Below are 17,799 nucleotides of genomic sequence, written 5' to 3' on the forward strand. Positions count from 1 at the left end.
CTTAGAGTTATAATTTTCATCCTGCTTTTTCTATCTGAAGAATAGCAAATGTAATATGTGCATATATTACAATTAATATTTTAAAATATTTTTAAAAGTAACTCTGCTGAAACAAAGTATTTCAATCTTTATGAACCATTTCAACCTGGTTGAAACTAAATCATGTGAAACTTTCCCCTGAAAAATGCTGCTGAACTCATCACATTCCCACAAAATGGTCTGCTTTAAAAATAGCATTTCCTGGTAGAAAAAGTGTTTGGTTGTCAGTTTTTGTTGAGGAGACATTCAGTTTTTACTGTTCCATCACCTGTGATAATATATTTGTTTAGTATGACATGAACGTCATTTACATTTCTCTAGATACTCCCTTGCAAATTAGCCTGAGAAGGTGCTTAAAGAGCCCTCATCTTTTTTAATGGTTCCTGGTGGATTCTAATTATTATGAAATTGCTAAAGCAGTGAAATGAAAATTAGTCTGGGTTACCTTCTTTATTTTTTCCCTCGGAGACACGCTAAAAGATGTTAATTAATGCTTTTAACTAAGTATGGGTAATAAATGACTAATCCCACCATATTCATTGCTATCTTGGTGATGCACAGCTATGTTTCTGTTTTGCTTTTAAATATTTGTTTCTGCTATAAATACCCCTTAAAGACATTAAAGGTACATTGTACATTTCCTCAAACACAAACATAGTTGATGAGCATGACTTTAAAGCTCCACAGGAATCAATTATGCAGCTACATTCTTGCATGTTAATTACTGCATGGAAGGTACAGATGGTCAAAAATGAACAAAAATATAATAGATGCAGATTCCAAACAGATGTTGTAGGGCCAGATATACCTTTGTGGATGCCAGTGGGATTAGAAGAATTATTCTCTCTCCAGATAAGGGAAAGATATGAGTAAGAGAGCAGCACTGTTTAAAAGTTTTGGAGAAGCTGACAGAAAATTAATTTTTCTGTTAGCATTTAAGGGTATAGAATTTTGCTAGCGAAGTCAATTGCACGGTACTTCCAAAAGCTGACTGAGACAGAAAATTGGTCCAGGTAAGATATGCATGGATGTGTTATAAACTGCACAAGAGGTTCCTTGATCTTGTGGAATAGCACCTCATTCTACAAGTCACTCCACAGATAAGAATGAAAGTATTTGTGAATGGACAGTAATCAGASAGGATCACGGCATCTCGAAGCTTTTGTCCCTATCACCTAACTGTTTGAAACAAGACTTGTAGAGTATAACCTTAAGATGACATCAATTATTCCAAATCCAGTGGTTTCACTAAAAAATGTGCAAACTACGTAGCCCATAAGGAACACTACCTAACGGTTGCCAGTCTTCTGAATCTTGGTACAGGGAACACACTTGTACGTTTGTCTTCAGCCTTGCACAGTTCTTCTTAGTGCATGGTGATTAGCCATTTTTACATGAGCGGTAACATTTAACATAGAAGTAGGTAGAAGACATCCTGCTTAGCTCTGTTGCTTTTGTCCCTATTGTTGACATTTAAAAAATGGAAGAGAGACTTCTAAATACAGACTTTGGGAAAAAAAGAGCAGCAAAGCCCAATATAATTCATCTTGCCCATTAAATAAAACAGATAAAACTTCATTATGACTGTCATAGAGGTTAACTGAAAACAAGAATGATAATCAAAATATAAATATTTAGGTTATTCATGTTTATCCCATTTATTTAAGTAATATCCTATATGCTGCATTTATTAGCATTTCATAATGGAGAACCAAAGAGGAACATGTTGATTTCAATCACTTCTTTTTTACGCAGTATGAAAAAGAGGTTTGATAGGGTCAAAATATTGTTTCATTTTATTGGAATGGAATGTTTCAGAAAGTCTTTTTGTTTCAAATTTATTTGAATTTATATTATATTGTAATTACCATGTAAAGTAAGTCAGAATAGAATTGACTTGTTTTTGAGAATTTTTGCCTTGTACACGTTTGAAATGGAAGCAAAGTTTGAAACACTGGAATATTCCTTCAATCAGAAATGTTGAGTTTCAACCAGATTTACTGCACCTTCTGTCAAAATCTAATTAAGTAAGAATACGATTCTTTGTGTTCCAGGTGGGGAATTATTACGCAAAACTCAAATCCCAAACTGATATTCTTGAGCAGAATTTCCTGTTAGTGATTATTTAGTCTGGAGTTTGGCATCATTGTTTTTTTACAAATCTAACCCTTCAGAGTCCTTGCTTGTTTCAACAAGCAATTCATTACATTGAACTCATTACATTGCATCAACCATTCCTCCTACTTGAAAAATAAGTTATAGAACTTTGGTAATTAAAATGTGTACCCTCTCAGAAGAATGGAAAGGACAATAACACAAGCATTAATGTAGAGAACTTCCTCTAACAGACATTCTGGTTATTGCTATGTCTTAAATGCCAAAATTTGATAATACACTTCCGTAATTCCTTATATAATGAAATAAGAAATTAAGAAATACCTTGCAGTCATTGGACCATTATTAACAACTATGAAATTAAGTGTCCCGTGGGTTTTTTTCCAATTTAAAGAGGGTTAAATTGCTAATTTACATGTTAATTAGCATTCATTCTAAAGAGTACCAAATGTAATTCCATAGCATCTAGCATTTAACAATTTAGCTTATCTAGACATTACATTTAAAAGAAGCTCTGCATTATTTGCAAGAGATTTTTTTAAGTACTAATGATTATAAAGGAAGTTCATTATTCTAAGCAACATGCTATTTTACAAGAATGAATACTGCTAATTTATTTGTGTTATCACTGAGTAATGAGAAAACAGCAAAGCATTTGCAGGGCAGCAGGTGCAGGAGTTCTTAACAAGGACCACTGACCTGCACAGATTTGTAAAATTTAAAATAAAGAATTGTTTATGGTGACATTTCTCTAGCATCGGCTGCCTCAAGTCATGCCCAATCACCAGACAGTGCTCAGTGGTATTTGATAATGTTGCTCCTGCTACTCTGGAACTACTGTGGTACATGCACTTGCCGTAATGTGCAGTTGAAACATCTCTAACATAGTTATAAATACAAGCCTCCTCTCATAACATTTAAGAAAATATTGCATGATATTACAAACTGGATATTCATTTTAAGATCACTTTGAATTGGCAGAATAAATGCTTGTTTAACACAGTGACACCATAGAATTATCATACTATATGCTGTGTGCTGCTCCTTTGCTTAAATGCTGTATTGCTTTATGTTGCCTTTAGTTACATCAGTTTCTGTGATGTGACACAACCCGATTGTTTCAGTGCATCGCTACTTCAGCATTTCAAAGATACTGGATTGCAGGTACTTTGAACCACAGCAGATGTGGTGCAAGGATGCTTTAAGAAAGGCAGGATTTCCCTATTTCTAAGTGAAAGAAGTGTTCGAGCCAAGAAAATGGACTACTATGATCTTATACCATCTATCAGCAGTAACAGATGGAATTGCACATAAGCCACAGTATTAGACATTTTATTCTTTTTTTTTCAGATCCCAAAGATTTTGGATATCACGTAAGTCCCTTTTTATGATTTTCAATATACAAAACAACGTTTTTGTGCCACTATAATGTCTGAGGTGTTTTTGTTAACAGAATTAGCTTTCAAAACACCCTCTAATTTTCATATATCATATCTGGTTGATTCACCCAGTTCCTCAGCTGTAAGTGCTTCCATGTCTGTGACTGACATTAGAAGCTGTTTCTGTCTCCTTTCTGTCTCCTCCTGAGCTTTACTCTGCTGGTATTCCCTCCTACTTATAGACTATTTCTCCAGGCCCTTCCTCCTGTATCTTCTTGTTTTTTTCCTTTTCTCATACATAACTTTCATTTTGTCTTCTAATTTCACAGTGATACTTCTATGGCTTTTTGTTCTTGACATTTCTTTCTCTCTGTCCACTACACCCATTCCCATAATTGCTTCCAAAACCTGCTTCTTCCTATCCTTCTATTTCTCCTTCTTTCCACGTCATCAGTTCTTTTGCAGGCAACATCTTCACCCCCCGCAAAAGACTGAATCCTTTCTTGAGTATGGTCTTCTATACTAAGTCAGGGAATTTTTCTTAGGGAAAACAACATGCAACCCTGTGATTAAAAAGCGTATCAAAAATTAAATGCATAAAAGTATCAAATTAGATTGACCAAACAGTATTAATCCTGGTGCCTTGTCGCTTCTTTATGTTTGACTTTCCAAATATATTATATTTTTTCTGTAATTTACTAAAGCTGACAGCCTGGAAAGAAAAGTTCAGCCCAAACTCTGAGAGCAACCAAAACCTGCATCTTAAAACGCAGAGTGGTGGAAATTTTAATTATAGGCATCCCTGCAAGTTCTGCATCTAACAATCCAAACTACAGGACAATCTAGTCTGTAATCAAAACTCATTTAAGTACAAAAGGGAGTTAATTCACAAGAACGAATTCTGAAAGAACGAGAGGAACTTGTTAAAGCAATTATGGAAAAGGCAGCATGAGAAAATGGAAACTATCAAAAACCTGAAGGCTTGTACCAGCCTGTTCTTTAGGGACAGTTTCAGTAGGAGCAAAAGTCATTTTTTGCAAGGATGAGCAAGAACACACAAATCTGAGAAGAGCCAAAGAAAGTGACCAAGCACTAGACACACCAGCAACATAGGGAACTGCAAAATGCATGTATAAGAAATTAAGAAAATGTAAAGCTGTAACAGAAATTACAGACTGTATTAAGGCATAAGTAATGACAAGAAAATTGTTGGTTTCAGAGCAAGCAAAAGAACATTGTAACTTTAAGGCAACAAGATACAGAAATGATAGGACAGATTATAGAAATGAATTCTTTGCTTCCAGCTTAGGTTTTCACATGAAAGAAAACAAGATTGATGCCAGAAATGTAAAGAGCGTACTGTTTCTAAGGGAAGAAAAAGATGTACTTAAAAGGAAAGAGCAGAAAAAAATTGAATCAGTATGTGTACGGTAGAATAATGAAGAAAATAAAAGTTAAAGGAACCCTTCAGTATCAAAAAACAATAATACTGAAGATAAAATAAATGTGATGATGAAGCAGAAGTGTCTGACAAGGGTATGCATCCACTCATGGTCATTCTAAAGAATTCTCTAACAGTGATAGTTAAAACATTAACTGGAAATAGATTTGTCTAATGCTAAAAATAAAAAGGTATTTCACTGAAATTAAAGAATAATTTGTGGGGAAATCTGAGAAGCTCTTAAAGGTATTAACATCATACCATACTTTACATTGCTCTACTACTATATCATATCTTTAATAGAATTATGGTTCCATCTTTCTTACAAGAGATGTGAAGAATGTGAAAATGTTCTAAAAAATGTGTGTGTATCTCTTAACAAGCATCAATCTAAGATAATTCTTCCAAGGTTACAGGAAGGAAATGCCAATGGCTGCAGACAGCGCCTCTCACTGAGAGCAAGAAACGCTGAGCTCTTCTGCTGTTCCGGCTGTTTCCTGTGGAGGACACAGGCAGTGAATACTCCAGGGCCTTACAAAAGCTGCAATTCTTAATGGCCAGTGTCCTGAAGCAGGGAAACAGAAGCAGGGTCTGCAGTGACAGACTTTAACCTCGTCCATGTGGGAGTACAAGAAGAACAGTGGGTCCACCTATGCCTTGAGGGGAAAACAAAGACTGCATAAGCATGCCTAGTCACAGAGCTTCATGCTGGGGTAGCACTCTTCATTTATGCTTTTATAGCTAAATAAATGATACTTTGTCTGGAAGAAAGTTTCTCGATGCTGCTGCATTTGCCTTAGCTCCCAGATCCCAAAGTGAAATCTCTTGGATACTGCCAAACCAGGTTCCTTTCCTCCAAATTAAAATTATTTGGTTAATTGGAAAGCTGTACCCAAGAGCCAAAATAAACAATAAACATGCAGCTACTAGAAAAAAACACCCAACAGATGAACGAACAAAATCTCAGTGGTACACTCATTTCTGGAGCTATCTCTGTGTTTACTTACCTGTGCATTTTCTAGGTGGTAGATGCAACACTAGCTAAAATGTAAGCATATATGCTAGCTTTGATGTTTAACAGTAGCTAAACCTCTGCCTGAATTAGAGTTTAAATCCACAAGCACCTCAGAGGCTTTATGGCATGTGCCCACAGCTGTACACACCAGGTCAGACTTTCATGCAGAAAATGTGCCCAAGTGCTAGCACGCGTGGGTATAAATACTACGATACAGGTATCTATATGTAAACAATGGTAGGCTGAATGTTCTGCTCACCTAATTTAAAGTACCGCGTGTTTCAAGAACACTGAAATTCAGATATTTTTTCATATGCACGAATATGATGTATTTAACTGTATCTCTAAATTTTGACAACAAAACCAAAATACCTGTTTTGTCATCAGAAACCCCAAGATGGCAATACAGTCCTGTTTTTCTTAGCTGCTTATTTCCATTATTATTATTATCATTATTATTATATTGCAGTATATGGAACAGATTTGTGATTTTCTCCTTTGCTGACATCTAAGAGCCTTGCTGATTGCTAAGGATTATTTCTACAAAAATGGAAAGCTCCAGGTACTTCCACAATAAGTGAATGGATGAGTGATATGAATTACCTGGAGGTATTAAAAGATTCCATTTAATAACATTAACCAAATAGACATCTCTGCCCAGATTTGGTTTCCTTTTATTAATGCAAGTGACTTAACAATCCTGTTAAAAGCTCTATACTCCCATATTATTTTCAGCTTAGCATGTAATGTAGTATACATTCACATGTATTACATTTTCAGGCAGCAGCCTATATTGATTATCTACATGCTAATCATTTTTTCAACAAAATCACACCAGGACTCTTGTCCTCTCTAGTGTTCAGAGATTTTCTATAGAGCCAAGGTAATCAGTTAAAATGCAGTCAACTTTTTTTTCTTTTTTCGCAAAGAGCACTGAGAACAAGTGATAGCAAGCATCATTCACCTTGACACTCCATGAGAGATACAGTGGGTTTATCAAATGTGCAACTGTCCATGACTGTTGCCCAGGTCTTTATAAAGTCACAGATTTCACAGCAAAAGAAGAAAAAAACAGAAGAAAAAAGCAGCTGATTTCAAGCGAGTTAGCTGGTATGTGCTGGGCCAGGGAGACATGCATGCAGCTGGCTACGTGATGATAAAAGATCCAGGCACAGTGAATGAGCATGTTCTCAGTGAAGTCACCTGCTATCTCAGCCCCAACCTTGTTGTAGTATTAGCTAATTATTGTAGACTTAACACAGGCAGCCCATGTAAAGCTGGGTGGGAGGGAAGACTTCTACTCAGAGTTTGCAGGTTCACTTTATCCAGACTTGCACTATCTATCCCCAAGAAGAGGTAATATCACAAAAATGATTATAGAGTAGTGCAGCGGGGAATATGTTGGCAACATTAATTAAGACTAACGCTGTCAAGACAGCCAAAGGAATAAGAGCTGCTTAATACTGAGTCAAAATTACTTAATGGCACATAAAAGTATTAGATCCCCCTCCAGGGGCATTTTAGTGTTAGAAGAGAATAAAAATATAGGCACAGATGATCTTAAAGGACCTGTGGTTCAGAAAATTTTCTGTCAAAGTTTTTCCATATACATATGTGTGTATACTTGTATGTATATACATGTAGTATCTATACATGTGTAGTATATATGCAATGTGTATATACATTTGAGTACATATATACATCTATTTAGAGAAAAAGAGTATACTGCTTGAGAACAATGTAATCCAGTAGAAAGACTAGTTATGCAAACAAGGCCAGATTGTGATCACAACATTTTGCAGTCCTCTAGGGACAAGGAAGGCAGTGATTCTCATGCCGCCTGTTAGGTCCAAGGTTCAGCACTTCCCACTTTCACAACTGGTTGAAATCATAGATAAGAAAATGGATCACAAAATTAATTTTAGAAAACCATAGTAGTGGGAGATTGGAATCATAATTCATTGAATAAAATCAGTTTCCTGTGGAAGAGAAACAAAAGGCCTGTGACAAAGTACTCACTGCACTATTCTTTCTGCTTTTACTTACCCATCTTCTCTACTTAGCATTGTTACTTTGATAGAAATTTCTAAGTAGTAGCATTTAGATAAGAAATTAGATGGGAAGAACTACAATATATTGTTACTGAGATATAAAGAGTCCCTCATTTCAGTATATCCTGTATTAGAAGAATCTTGGTCAGGGCATGTCCATACAGATGACTAAAGGATTAACTGAGGTACCCTCAAATTTCTGGTGGGAAAGAAAAATCATACTTTAGGAGAAAGATTTTCTTGTGGCTACTATACTTCCCAGAATAAACATTTTGAAACTTCACTAACCAAAAACACAGGGAACAGTAAATTAAGTTGTTTTCTTTTAAGATTACTTCAATAAAAGTAAGAAGAATAAAGGTCCTTCTGTGACCTGTCACAAAAGTCAGAGAAAAGGTTGCATCCACACTATTCCTCGAGGCAAACTAATGCTGTTGCCAGATTTGGCTGAGTAGTCAAGAAGYGAGTGGGGAGAAAAGACTGAATTGCCCTCTCACACCTGGAGGATAGCTAGCTAATTCCCATCTAACTGAGCTTCTGAACTACATCTGAAAGGCCAGGATGGGGTGAGCTCCTACTGCCAGTTGATATTCTGTATGTGTCCTGCATTTCCATGCAGACTGTGAGTTTGCAGTACCATCAGTATCGCAGCTTTTAGAGTACTGAATTTACCTGAAAACTAAAGGGGGTTTTGTTACTTAAACATTCCCTTTTGTGATGAAAAGCTGCCAAACCCTCCCCTACCCAACAACCCAAACATAGATGGTGCATCAAAAAGGCTGTTTTATTTTGCATAAGCTGGTCTCCACGATGGGGGGTGGGGGGAAGAGGAAAAGGCAGGAGTGGATCCACTTGAGTTCAGATGCATCTCTTACAAGTAGGCAAAAGGCTGAAGGGTGAAAAAAATTCTTTGTGCAGCAAACGGGGATTTACATGGATTAGAGTCACATGTTTGGCAACTGGAAATGTATTTGGTTTGTATTATTACAACCATTTTTATAGATTAATTAAGAGTGGTGATGCAAGGAATTGCTGTTGGTTTAATACATAAATACATTAGAGGAATTTAGCTCTGGTTTGGGAGCGATGGGAAAAACAGGTCCGATTTACATCCATGTATAGCTGACTCTGGGTGGGTTGAATACAGCAGCATGGCTCAGCATGACTGCTGGGCAGACCCTGGCCAATTCATTAATGCAGTGCTGTGAGAGATGCACAGAGAAAAATCCAGCCTGATTTACATCCTTTATAATGCTATAAAAAACAGTAAGATTGCTTTCAGTGAGCGTGCGTTTTGCCTTTAGCGCTGCTCTTTGTACTCCACATTTAGTATTTCTAGTCCTGGGAAATAAATACCTGCAGTTTCTAAATGATTCATATATTTTCAAAGTAGACCCTGACCACTGCATACCCAGAAGTCTGATCACCTAGAAGACATTAATACATGAGCAGCTTGAATGTTTTTCAGCTGGTGGCAAGCTCAAGAGAAAAAATTTTAGTAGACTCGTGTGTAAATGTGAGTGTGTGTACACAGGCTCAATACAGCAGAGGTATAAGAGAACAGTATCATACAAAACAAGAACAGCATAGGATATCCATTATCAAGAGTATGTTATATGCTGCAAAACAGAACAAATGGCCATGAACTTGTAAAGGACCTTGCAGTTTTTGCCCTGTTCATGCTTAGCCAAAGTTGGTACAAGCCCATCTCYGTGAGGCTGGGGATAAGCAATGAAATTCCCATGGAGGGTTTCTGTGCAGGCCCACAAATGCATGAGAATGTGAACTGTGCAACAGCTCTAAATGTTAGTAGAAAAAAAAGCAAATACATACAGCTTTGGAATTGTCTTATATGTTCTAACTTCTTACGTGTAAGACTCTGTTATATCAGAGGTGCAGAAATGATCATTCCTGGACTTTGCAAATCATTTTCTGACATGTTTACATGAATTAATTGAATTTTTCTTCCATGATACCAGGTGAAACATGGATTTTGTTAAAATCAGAGGAAAAATAAGATGTAGGAAGCAGACATAGCAGGATAGGAGGCATATGTGGGTAGGATATGTTTACCATATATAGCACTGATTAAACTGGTACAAAAATGATGATAAATAATTAGCAACTATTATCTTTTCCCAAGAATGCAATGTCATGTTGTACAGTAGCAGCAGCTGTTATTTTGTATTACATTCTGCATGCAAGGTAAAATGTATTCCACTGAGAAACATTATAAGACATGGATTTCAAATTCAGAAACATATGCTTTAAAAAAAAATAAACTGCTTTTCTACCCTTGAAAGAGCCTGACGAGCTTGAAACAGCATGATCATTTGCCTTCTGAATCTAAAAGAGGGACCTGGTTATTTGAGGAAGTCATCCTTCCTCCTCCCTCTCATTTATAGGTAACTTCACATTTAAATATGTCAAATTCAGTGCAACTATCAGTATTGAGCCCTTATCTAAAACTATAGACACTGATCTTTCAGTCAAAGGGGGCTTAAAATAAATTGTGCTGAAGAGGAAAACAAGGAATAATTCACACTTGATTTCAATGAAAAAATAGTATGTTAAAGTTGAAAGTATCAGATATCAACTTGTCTGCTACTTGAATGAATTTAGAAACCTTCCACAATCAGAAGAAAAGGAAGACAAACTATTGGAACACTCATGGACATTTTTCAGGTTTACCTGCTTGTGAGCATGGTCATAAGAATTGATGTGGTTGTCAAATTCCTGGTGCTTGTGGTACTGCTTGTCGCAGAGTTCACAGTAGAAGTTAGCCTTCACATCCTCCAGAGCCTTTGCTGCTGCTTTCTCCTTCTCAGCATAGTCCTGCAAAGGCACAAGCAAAGGGACATGCTTTGATATGGATCCTGAGCTCGTGCTTTGTTAGCTATTTTGTCATCCACATTAAAAATACTATATTGAACAGCACAAGCACAACTAATTCACTGGACTCCATCCTAATATCAAAATACACTCTGAGGAGGTTTTGGTCTTAAGTTAGATTTAATAAAATATTTCTATTATTTCTTGAATAATTATTCTTACTACTTGTTTGAGGTACCGTGCAAAACAAAGCAGAGAGGAATGAGGCCCAGAGGAATACCAACACTACATCGAGTAGCTCCCTCGCTGGGAGAGGTGAATAGTTAAGAATAGATAAATCACCAGGTAGGTGCATGCAGGGTTAGTCTATCAGTCGCTCCAGCACTTTCAGTTTACACTCTGCTGTGTCGGCTCTTTCAGTTATCATTGCTTGGAAGAAAGAAACTGTAGTTACATAGATATTAAGACAGATTTCTTTTGTGGTCTGCTTCTGTGCCATATGAAATATTCAGCAGGGCTGGACAACAGCTGGATGCAGCTGGCAGGGATTTCCCGTGGGGCATGGCAACCCTAGCACGAGCATTTGAGGGCCGTCCTGTCCCTTCCCTGGGGCCGGCACAAGGGGACATGTCGGCCGACTGGCACCACGCTCCTGTGGGATTTAACTGCCTCACTGCCCTGCACAGACTGTAACCCCCCCTGTACACTAGAACAGCTCTTGCGGTGCTCTAGTGGATGGAGAAAATGTCCAGTCTCAGGAAAACACAGCTGAAGAAGGGAGAACATAACTGGTTTCTCAGTATTTCTCCTCCATCTCTCCTTAAGGCCTCAGGCAGTTGTATGGGAGAGTCCAATACTCTATTTTCTATATATATTAGGTACACAGAGAAAGCCTAAAGCGTAGGAACCAAAATTTACTAACTCCACTGCACCTAAATGAGGGGCCTCATATTCAAAATTGTCAGCAGCCTTTAACAATTTTATTTCTTTTAAAATCCCTTCTTTATATTATTATTTATTATTATTAAACTTTCTTAAATGTTTTAAAAAGCAAACTTCTGTCATGGAAAACATGAATCAAAAAGTTGATAAAAGTAATTCATTTTATATTCACTTTGACAAGTTGATATTACTGGAGTGCATGTCATCTATTGCCAGGGATTGCAGTAATTCATCATGAGCTATATCATTTTACTTGCTTAAAGAAAGGGATATTTTTTCTACCAGACTTCCCATGCTACGCAGTTAGTGCTGTCTGGTGTCCACCAGGGTTTTATCCACCGGGTTTTATCAGCCGGTGTGTTGCACACTCAGAGCATACCCATGCCATGCCTAGGCTTGCTCAGCCATGGTGTGACAAGACACCGTGTGGCTGGGACACCCCGCTGCTGCCTGGGTTGCGCTGCCCAGCTGTCATCCAGGGACCAGGCAGCGGCTATAGGGAAGATCATCAGGAAGGCACACTTTGGGCTTTTCCAAAGGGGAAGTCCAAGGACTTTCTTAACAAATGTCACAAGTTTCGAGTTTGAGACTTGGCCATGCAGGGGGGTGTTGGCTGCTAGTGTGATGCATGAGAACGGACAACTCTTTGGCCTAAGTCCTTCACATCTGCCCTGGCTTTGATGCTGTCAAGTAGATGTCATTAGATTTTTCCCACACAGTAATTTAGAGGATGGCATTTCTAGTGAGATTAACTTCACCTAAACTAAGCTGTCTAGAAGTTAGGTGTGTGGTTTAAGGTAGTATCCTAAGCTTCCTCCATAGGCAATAGCAAAATGATAGCCACTACCAAACAGTGATTTATTTCATCTATTTCAGAAACCTATTTCAGGATGAGATGAAACTCTCTCCAGAGGTGTTATTATCTTTCTTAATATTCACTTCTAAATCTCCCCATGGAAATTGCATGAATTGACCAACCTGAAGACAGGAGTGTCTGAAATTTTGATTTTCCATCTTACAGGTCATGTCAATGACACATCAGTCCCTCTCACAGGGCAAACATCCAAATACATCCCCTCCCTGCATGCATGTGGCTCAGGTAGGTTAGTAGACTATGGTGCACTCAGATTGGCCATTTCTAAAAACAGGTAGCCTGAACTAACTCATTTCTCCACTTGAGAGGCTGCTCAATAGTGGTAGCTAATGCTTGGTTGTATTAGGGGGAAATAGTCTCACAATTAAATAGTTAAATGGCTTTCATTAGTTATTTAAATCTACAAAGCCCATTAAAAAGTGATACTTTTCAGCTTATGCATCAGACCCATTGTTTTACTAGCATTAATTATTCACTGGGCCTTTGGTATAATTAAAATGCATAAATTAGAATGTGGATGCAATAGCATTCATTATGCAGAGATGCCTTCCCTGGAAGTCAAGTGTTGGGGGCAACATATTTTTATTCTAAACTGGTAAAAATATAAGTTTTGCACTTATTGGCAATCAGCAAAAGCATAATTGGTTTTTTTTTGGTTCTGAACTGTCAATTAAATGTTTACAGCCTGCTCCATCTTTGCTTCTGTTGAAGGAGAAGCCTAATTGTTTGGGGTGAACACACTGCATTATTCTCTGTGAAGCACAACTGAAACTGCTGTTCATGAGCATTCCAAACTGCCAACTTTATCTTTCTCAGCAGAAATTAATACAGTTCCCTTAGCATAAAGATGTTTTAAAATAGCAACAAGGCAGCTCCCAGGTGCATCCTAAGATAATCACAACTACCTCCATTGCCTTATTGCTTAATTATGCTTGTCTACCATGGCAAAAGATATAATTTCCTGCTCGCTTATCGATCAGATGCAGGGAAATTGAATGCTACATCACATACTTTAGAAAGGTCATGGACTTTTCTTTCTCTACAAAGACATTAGAACTTCTAGCTCTACAGTAAATTGTGCATAGTCAAATGAATTTTCACATCCAGACTGCTAATATCATCTCCCTTGGACTATAGGCACCAGTGGTCAATTTTTGTACAATGAATGAGATCATGTGAAAGAAAATATATAGAATTACATCTGTAGAAAACATAGGTGATCATAAAAGCCTGACTGCTTTACAGGCCTCTCTTACCTTGCTGAGGTAAAACAAGTATTTTGAACTGGGAGCCACTAAGGATTATGAATATGTCTGTCACATTCTCATAGACTTTATTCTGGTCATATGCCCCTTGTAGCCTGCATAAATAATGAGTATAGTTATAAGCCAATGTAAATTAGCAGAGCTGTGCTTGAGATATGAATAGGTAACAGCAAGTGCAAGACGATGTCAGTGACGGGACAGTCATTGTGGGTAAGAGCTAAAACCCGCGGGCTAACCACCTTCTGCATTGCTGGACACATATGATATTTTGTATGAGGATAAATAAGTGTGGAATATACTGGATTCATTTTTTTCCTAGAAACCTGCAAAATGGTTCCATATTATAGATCATAATTGCATTCACATCGCTTTGGCCCGCAGAGGCACATAACAGTAATAAATGTTTATATATTGGATTCATTTAAAATGAATACTTCTATGCGCATTAGACTGGAAGTACTTTCACTTAGCAGTTACTTTTGCAGTTTGCTTCTTGTTGTGAGAATGCAATTAATGGTATCTGACATTTCATTTTCTAATACAGGCAAAATCAATGAAAAATCCCATGTAACTGAGTTTTCTAGAATGTTGCCAGTGACACCTAGTCAATTAGAAATCATTTATTAAATCCAGAGTCTGTAAGAGATATTTAATAGACTGCATAGCCATTAAAGCATGCTGAGCTAGACAAAACAATACTACACTGCTTGCCTCAGGAATTGATAGTAAATATATCTGCTCTGTTCAAATGGATCAAGGTGAAAAGTAGGTCACTTGATATAGTCAAACTTTTAGAAGCAGTTTTGTATAAACACATGCATTACTACAAATATAGTGGAACAAATGCATAGTGCTTGTAATAGAACATAGAGAAAAAAATATAACATCATTAGCCCATTTTCCATCACCTATTTCTAAATTGTAATGCAAAATTAGTAACAGAACAGCTAACTCTTACATAAATGCAGAGCTCAGTAAGTGAGGGACTGTTCCCTCTTTGGGGACACAAGCAGAGCTGTTTCCTATCTTAAATATAAGCCTGTGAACCAGACTAGATATGAGTGCCAGCGTTAAATGCTATTGCAATGACTGAAGTGCCTCTTTTTTCTCAGACTAGTGGATAAAGAAGAAGTAGGACAAGTATATATAATATATCTATATACATAAATAAGCTACAGAATTGTATTTTACATCTGAGAATTTTTAGGTATATTTTCATTAGTGACTTAGAAAATGCAATAAACTATGATTACGTATGAAATCTATGAATTGCATTAATTAAAGGTACAGGAGGTACAAACACTTTAGAAGGCAGGATTGGGATTCAAAATGACTGTAATAATTTCAAGATATGGTCTGAAATCAGCAAGATAAAAATTCTGTAAGGATGTGTGTCAAGTGCTATGATTTGGAAGGGGAAATCACACTCACAAATACTATATTGTGTATAGCTGAATAAATAGTAAGGCATGGGAAAAGGTCCAGAAGGTTAGAGTGTAAAAGAAATTAAATGAAAGTCAACAATGAAAGTCAAGGCAAATCACAGTCTGACATGTTAATAGTAGTGTTATATGTAAGGTGCTGAGGGTAATGATTCCACTTGATTCAGTATCGGTAAAATGTCAGCTGTAAAATACTATTGGGTACATCTACACCATCAAATCACTTGGCTCCTGGAACCTCGTCCTCCATCATCCCCACTCTGTGTATGATAGCTCATTCCCTGGCTTTTATTTTCGAGTAAACTTGCTACTTCCCTTGGAGATGAGGCTGAGCACAGTTCTGGGATAATATTCAGTTCAGAAACCACCTCTCTATAGGCAGCAAGGATGAGATTTCACCAGGCTCTCCCTGCCCTAGATAGTCCCCCAACAGCTACCAAGCATGCGCTCAGTCATCCCTATCTCATAGCCTTCCCCAAGGCATGCAATGTTCACATGCCATAAAAAGCCATGCCGCATCATGCCATAAATAGAGTACACAGGCAGGTTGTAACACAGCCCTCACATTATTTGAGACAGACTGAAATAAAAACAAACATATCAGTTACTTCTAAGGACTAGAGGAGTATATCCCACAACCTGAGGAGACTTTGGCTCAGCACGGAGATAGCCAGTTTGCCCTGGGATGCAACGTGGTTGACAGCTATTCTACATCCTGGGCCTGAGAGACTAGAACTGCTTGCTGGGGCAGATACAATTAGAAGTGTAGATATAGCCCATGTCTGAGGCAGTTTTGGTCCCCACATTTTGAGAAAGATATAGACATACTTGGGAGACCCTTGAGCAGAACAGTAAGGATAAGAGGTTTAAGAAATTGTGAGTTATGTACTTAAATTAGGCAAATTGGATTGCAGTTTGTAATCCATATTTTTATTGGAGTTTGCAGGTGAACACTCTTGTAAATAGSAGGGCTTTTGGGGGGAAATTTGTAGAAATGTCTGGGCTGGTACAGCAGATCTCTGGGTGGTCAGGACCTGCACATGGAAGGGTGCAGACAGCAACTGTAGGACTTCTGTTTCAATCCAGGTGCCCAGACTAAAGCTTGCTTGTTCAACACTTCTTGGGATAACTGCAGATGACTTTTATGCCCCTTCTGTCTTTCCTTCTGCAGCAATAGCACAATATATCAAGAAAGATCTCTCAAACTCAGCAGGCAAGTGACAGAATGCAGGAAGTAGTCAAAGTACTTGTGTGCAATATGAAACTTGAGAACAATGCAAATGGCCCATATTAGGATATGCAAGTGAACATCAGGATGGTTCAGTCAGTGACCTAGTGCCCAAATGCTCCCTTTTCTATTCTCTGGAGAAGACTGTTCTGTCAACTAAAGAATTTGCTAGGGAAGTTTAGCAGTGGGGGCAGAATGAAAAGCAGGTGACTTTGGTCAGCTGCATTCGATATCTACTTTTAGCAGGTGTGAAGCGTGGATAGTACACCACAATATCACATGTGCCTTCGTGTTGGCAGCCTCTTGGTTCATTCTAAATACACATTCTCACCTTGGTGGGTATCCCTAGGGCGTTCTGCACATCTCTATCCTATCCTGGAACTGATTTCAGGAGAAGTCAACGATACGGACCATTTTCATTTGCCCCACACATACTCTGCCATCCACAATGAAAATTCTACGACAGTTTCTGCGAGGAGTTACAGAATTATCCGCATTTATCTGTAAAGGCATCTTTTTATTCTTTTTCAGAAACAGCAATACTGTCATTCTCTGCTGACTTATAGAAGGCAGCTCCCAACTTCTCCAAACAAATAGATCTTAATATTTTTCACACTCAGGCTGTTCCTGCAGTACTTCCAATTATATCCACTTCCATTTGCTACTAGAATGCTGAGCCCTGAGAAGTGAAATGCTTTTAGTAGGTCCTACATGCCTTTTGGAGTACAAACCTGCTGGAACTAATGGGTCAGATCTATCAGAGAGCTGTTACTTTAAGGAGTCGTAAGCCTATTCCTAACTTATTTGGTATTAGAATAGGCAATGCTAAAGCAGAATCAGCTTTATAGAAAATATGAATTTGAAGGAAAACACCAGCAGGGCTACTGTATTCAGATCTTCATCAAATCCTATATAATCTAAGACACGTGACTTCTTCTGGTAATTTTATAAGGGGCTTGTGCTTATTTGAGTCTTTCTAAACACTTTTTCCAACTTTATAAGTGAAATATAAGAGTACTAGAAATCCTCATTGTGAATATGGAGTACATTTTTCAAACACCCCAGAGTAAGTCCATATTTTTCCCCTTATTTTCAGAAGTCAGTGGAACTTAAGCGGGTAACATGTATCAGACTCTTCTGAGGATGTGATCAAGGGTTGACCTGCAAAGGGAATTA

The 17,799-nt window shown here is 37.7% G+C and overlaps 1 protein-coding gene across 1 annotated transcript in view; it reads right to left on the bottom strand.

The window, feature by feature from the left end:
* Positions 1 to 17,136, bottom strand: part of ZNF804B (zinc finger protein 804B) — a 36,425-nt gene extending 19,289 nt beyond the window's left edge. Inside the window, exons 1-2 of the mRNA XM_026074402.1 lie at positions 17,059 to 17,136; positions 10,732 to 10,875 (exon numbers count right to left, since the gene is read on the bottom strand). Coding sequence (XP_025930187.1) covers positions 10,732 to 10,875; positions 17,059 to 17,136 — 222 coding nt within the window. The remainder of the gene's footprint in view (positions 1 to 10,731; positions 10,876 to 17,058) is intronic.
* Between the last annotated feature and the right edge of the window lie 663 nt (positions 17,137 to 17,799).

This window comes from Apteryx rowi, unplaced genomic scaffold, assembly GCF_003343035.1.
Source record: "Apteryx rowi isolate R43461 unplaced genomic scaffold, aptRow1 scaffold_388, whole genome shotgun sequence".
NCBI lineage: Eukaryota > Metazoa > Chordata > Aves > Apterygiformes > Apterygidae > Apteryx > Apteryx rowi.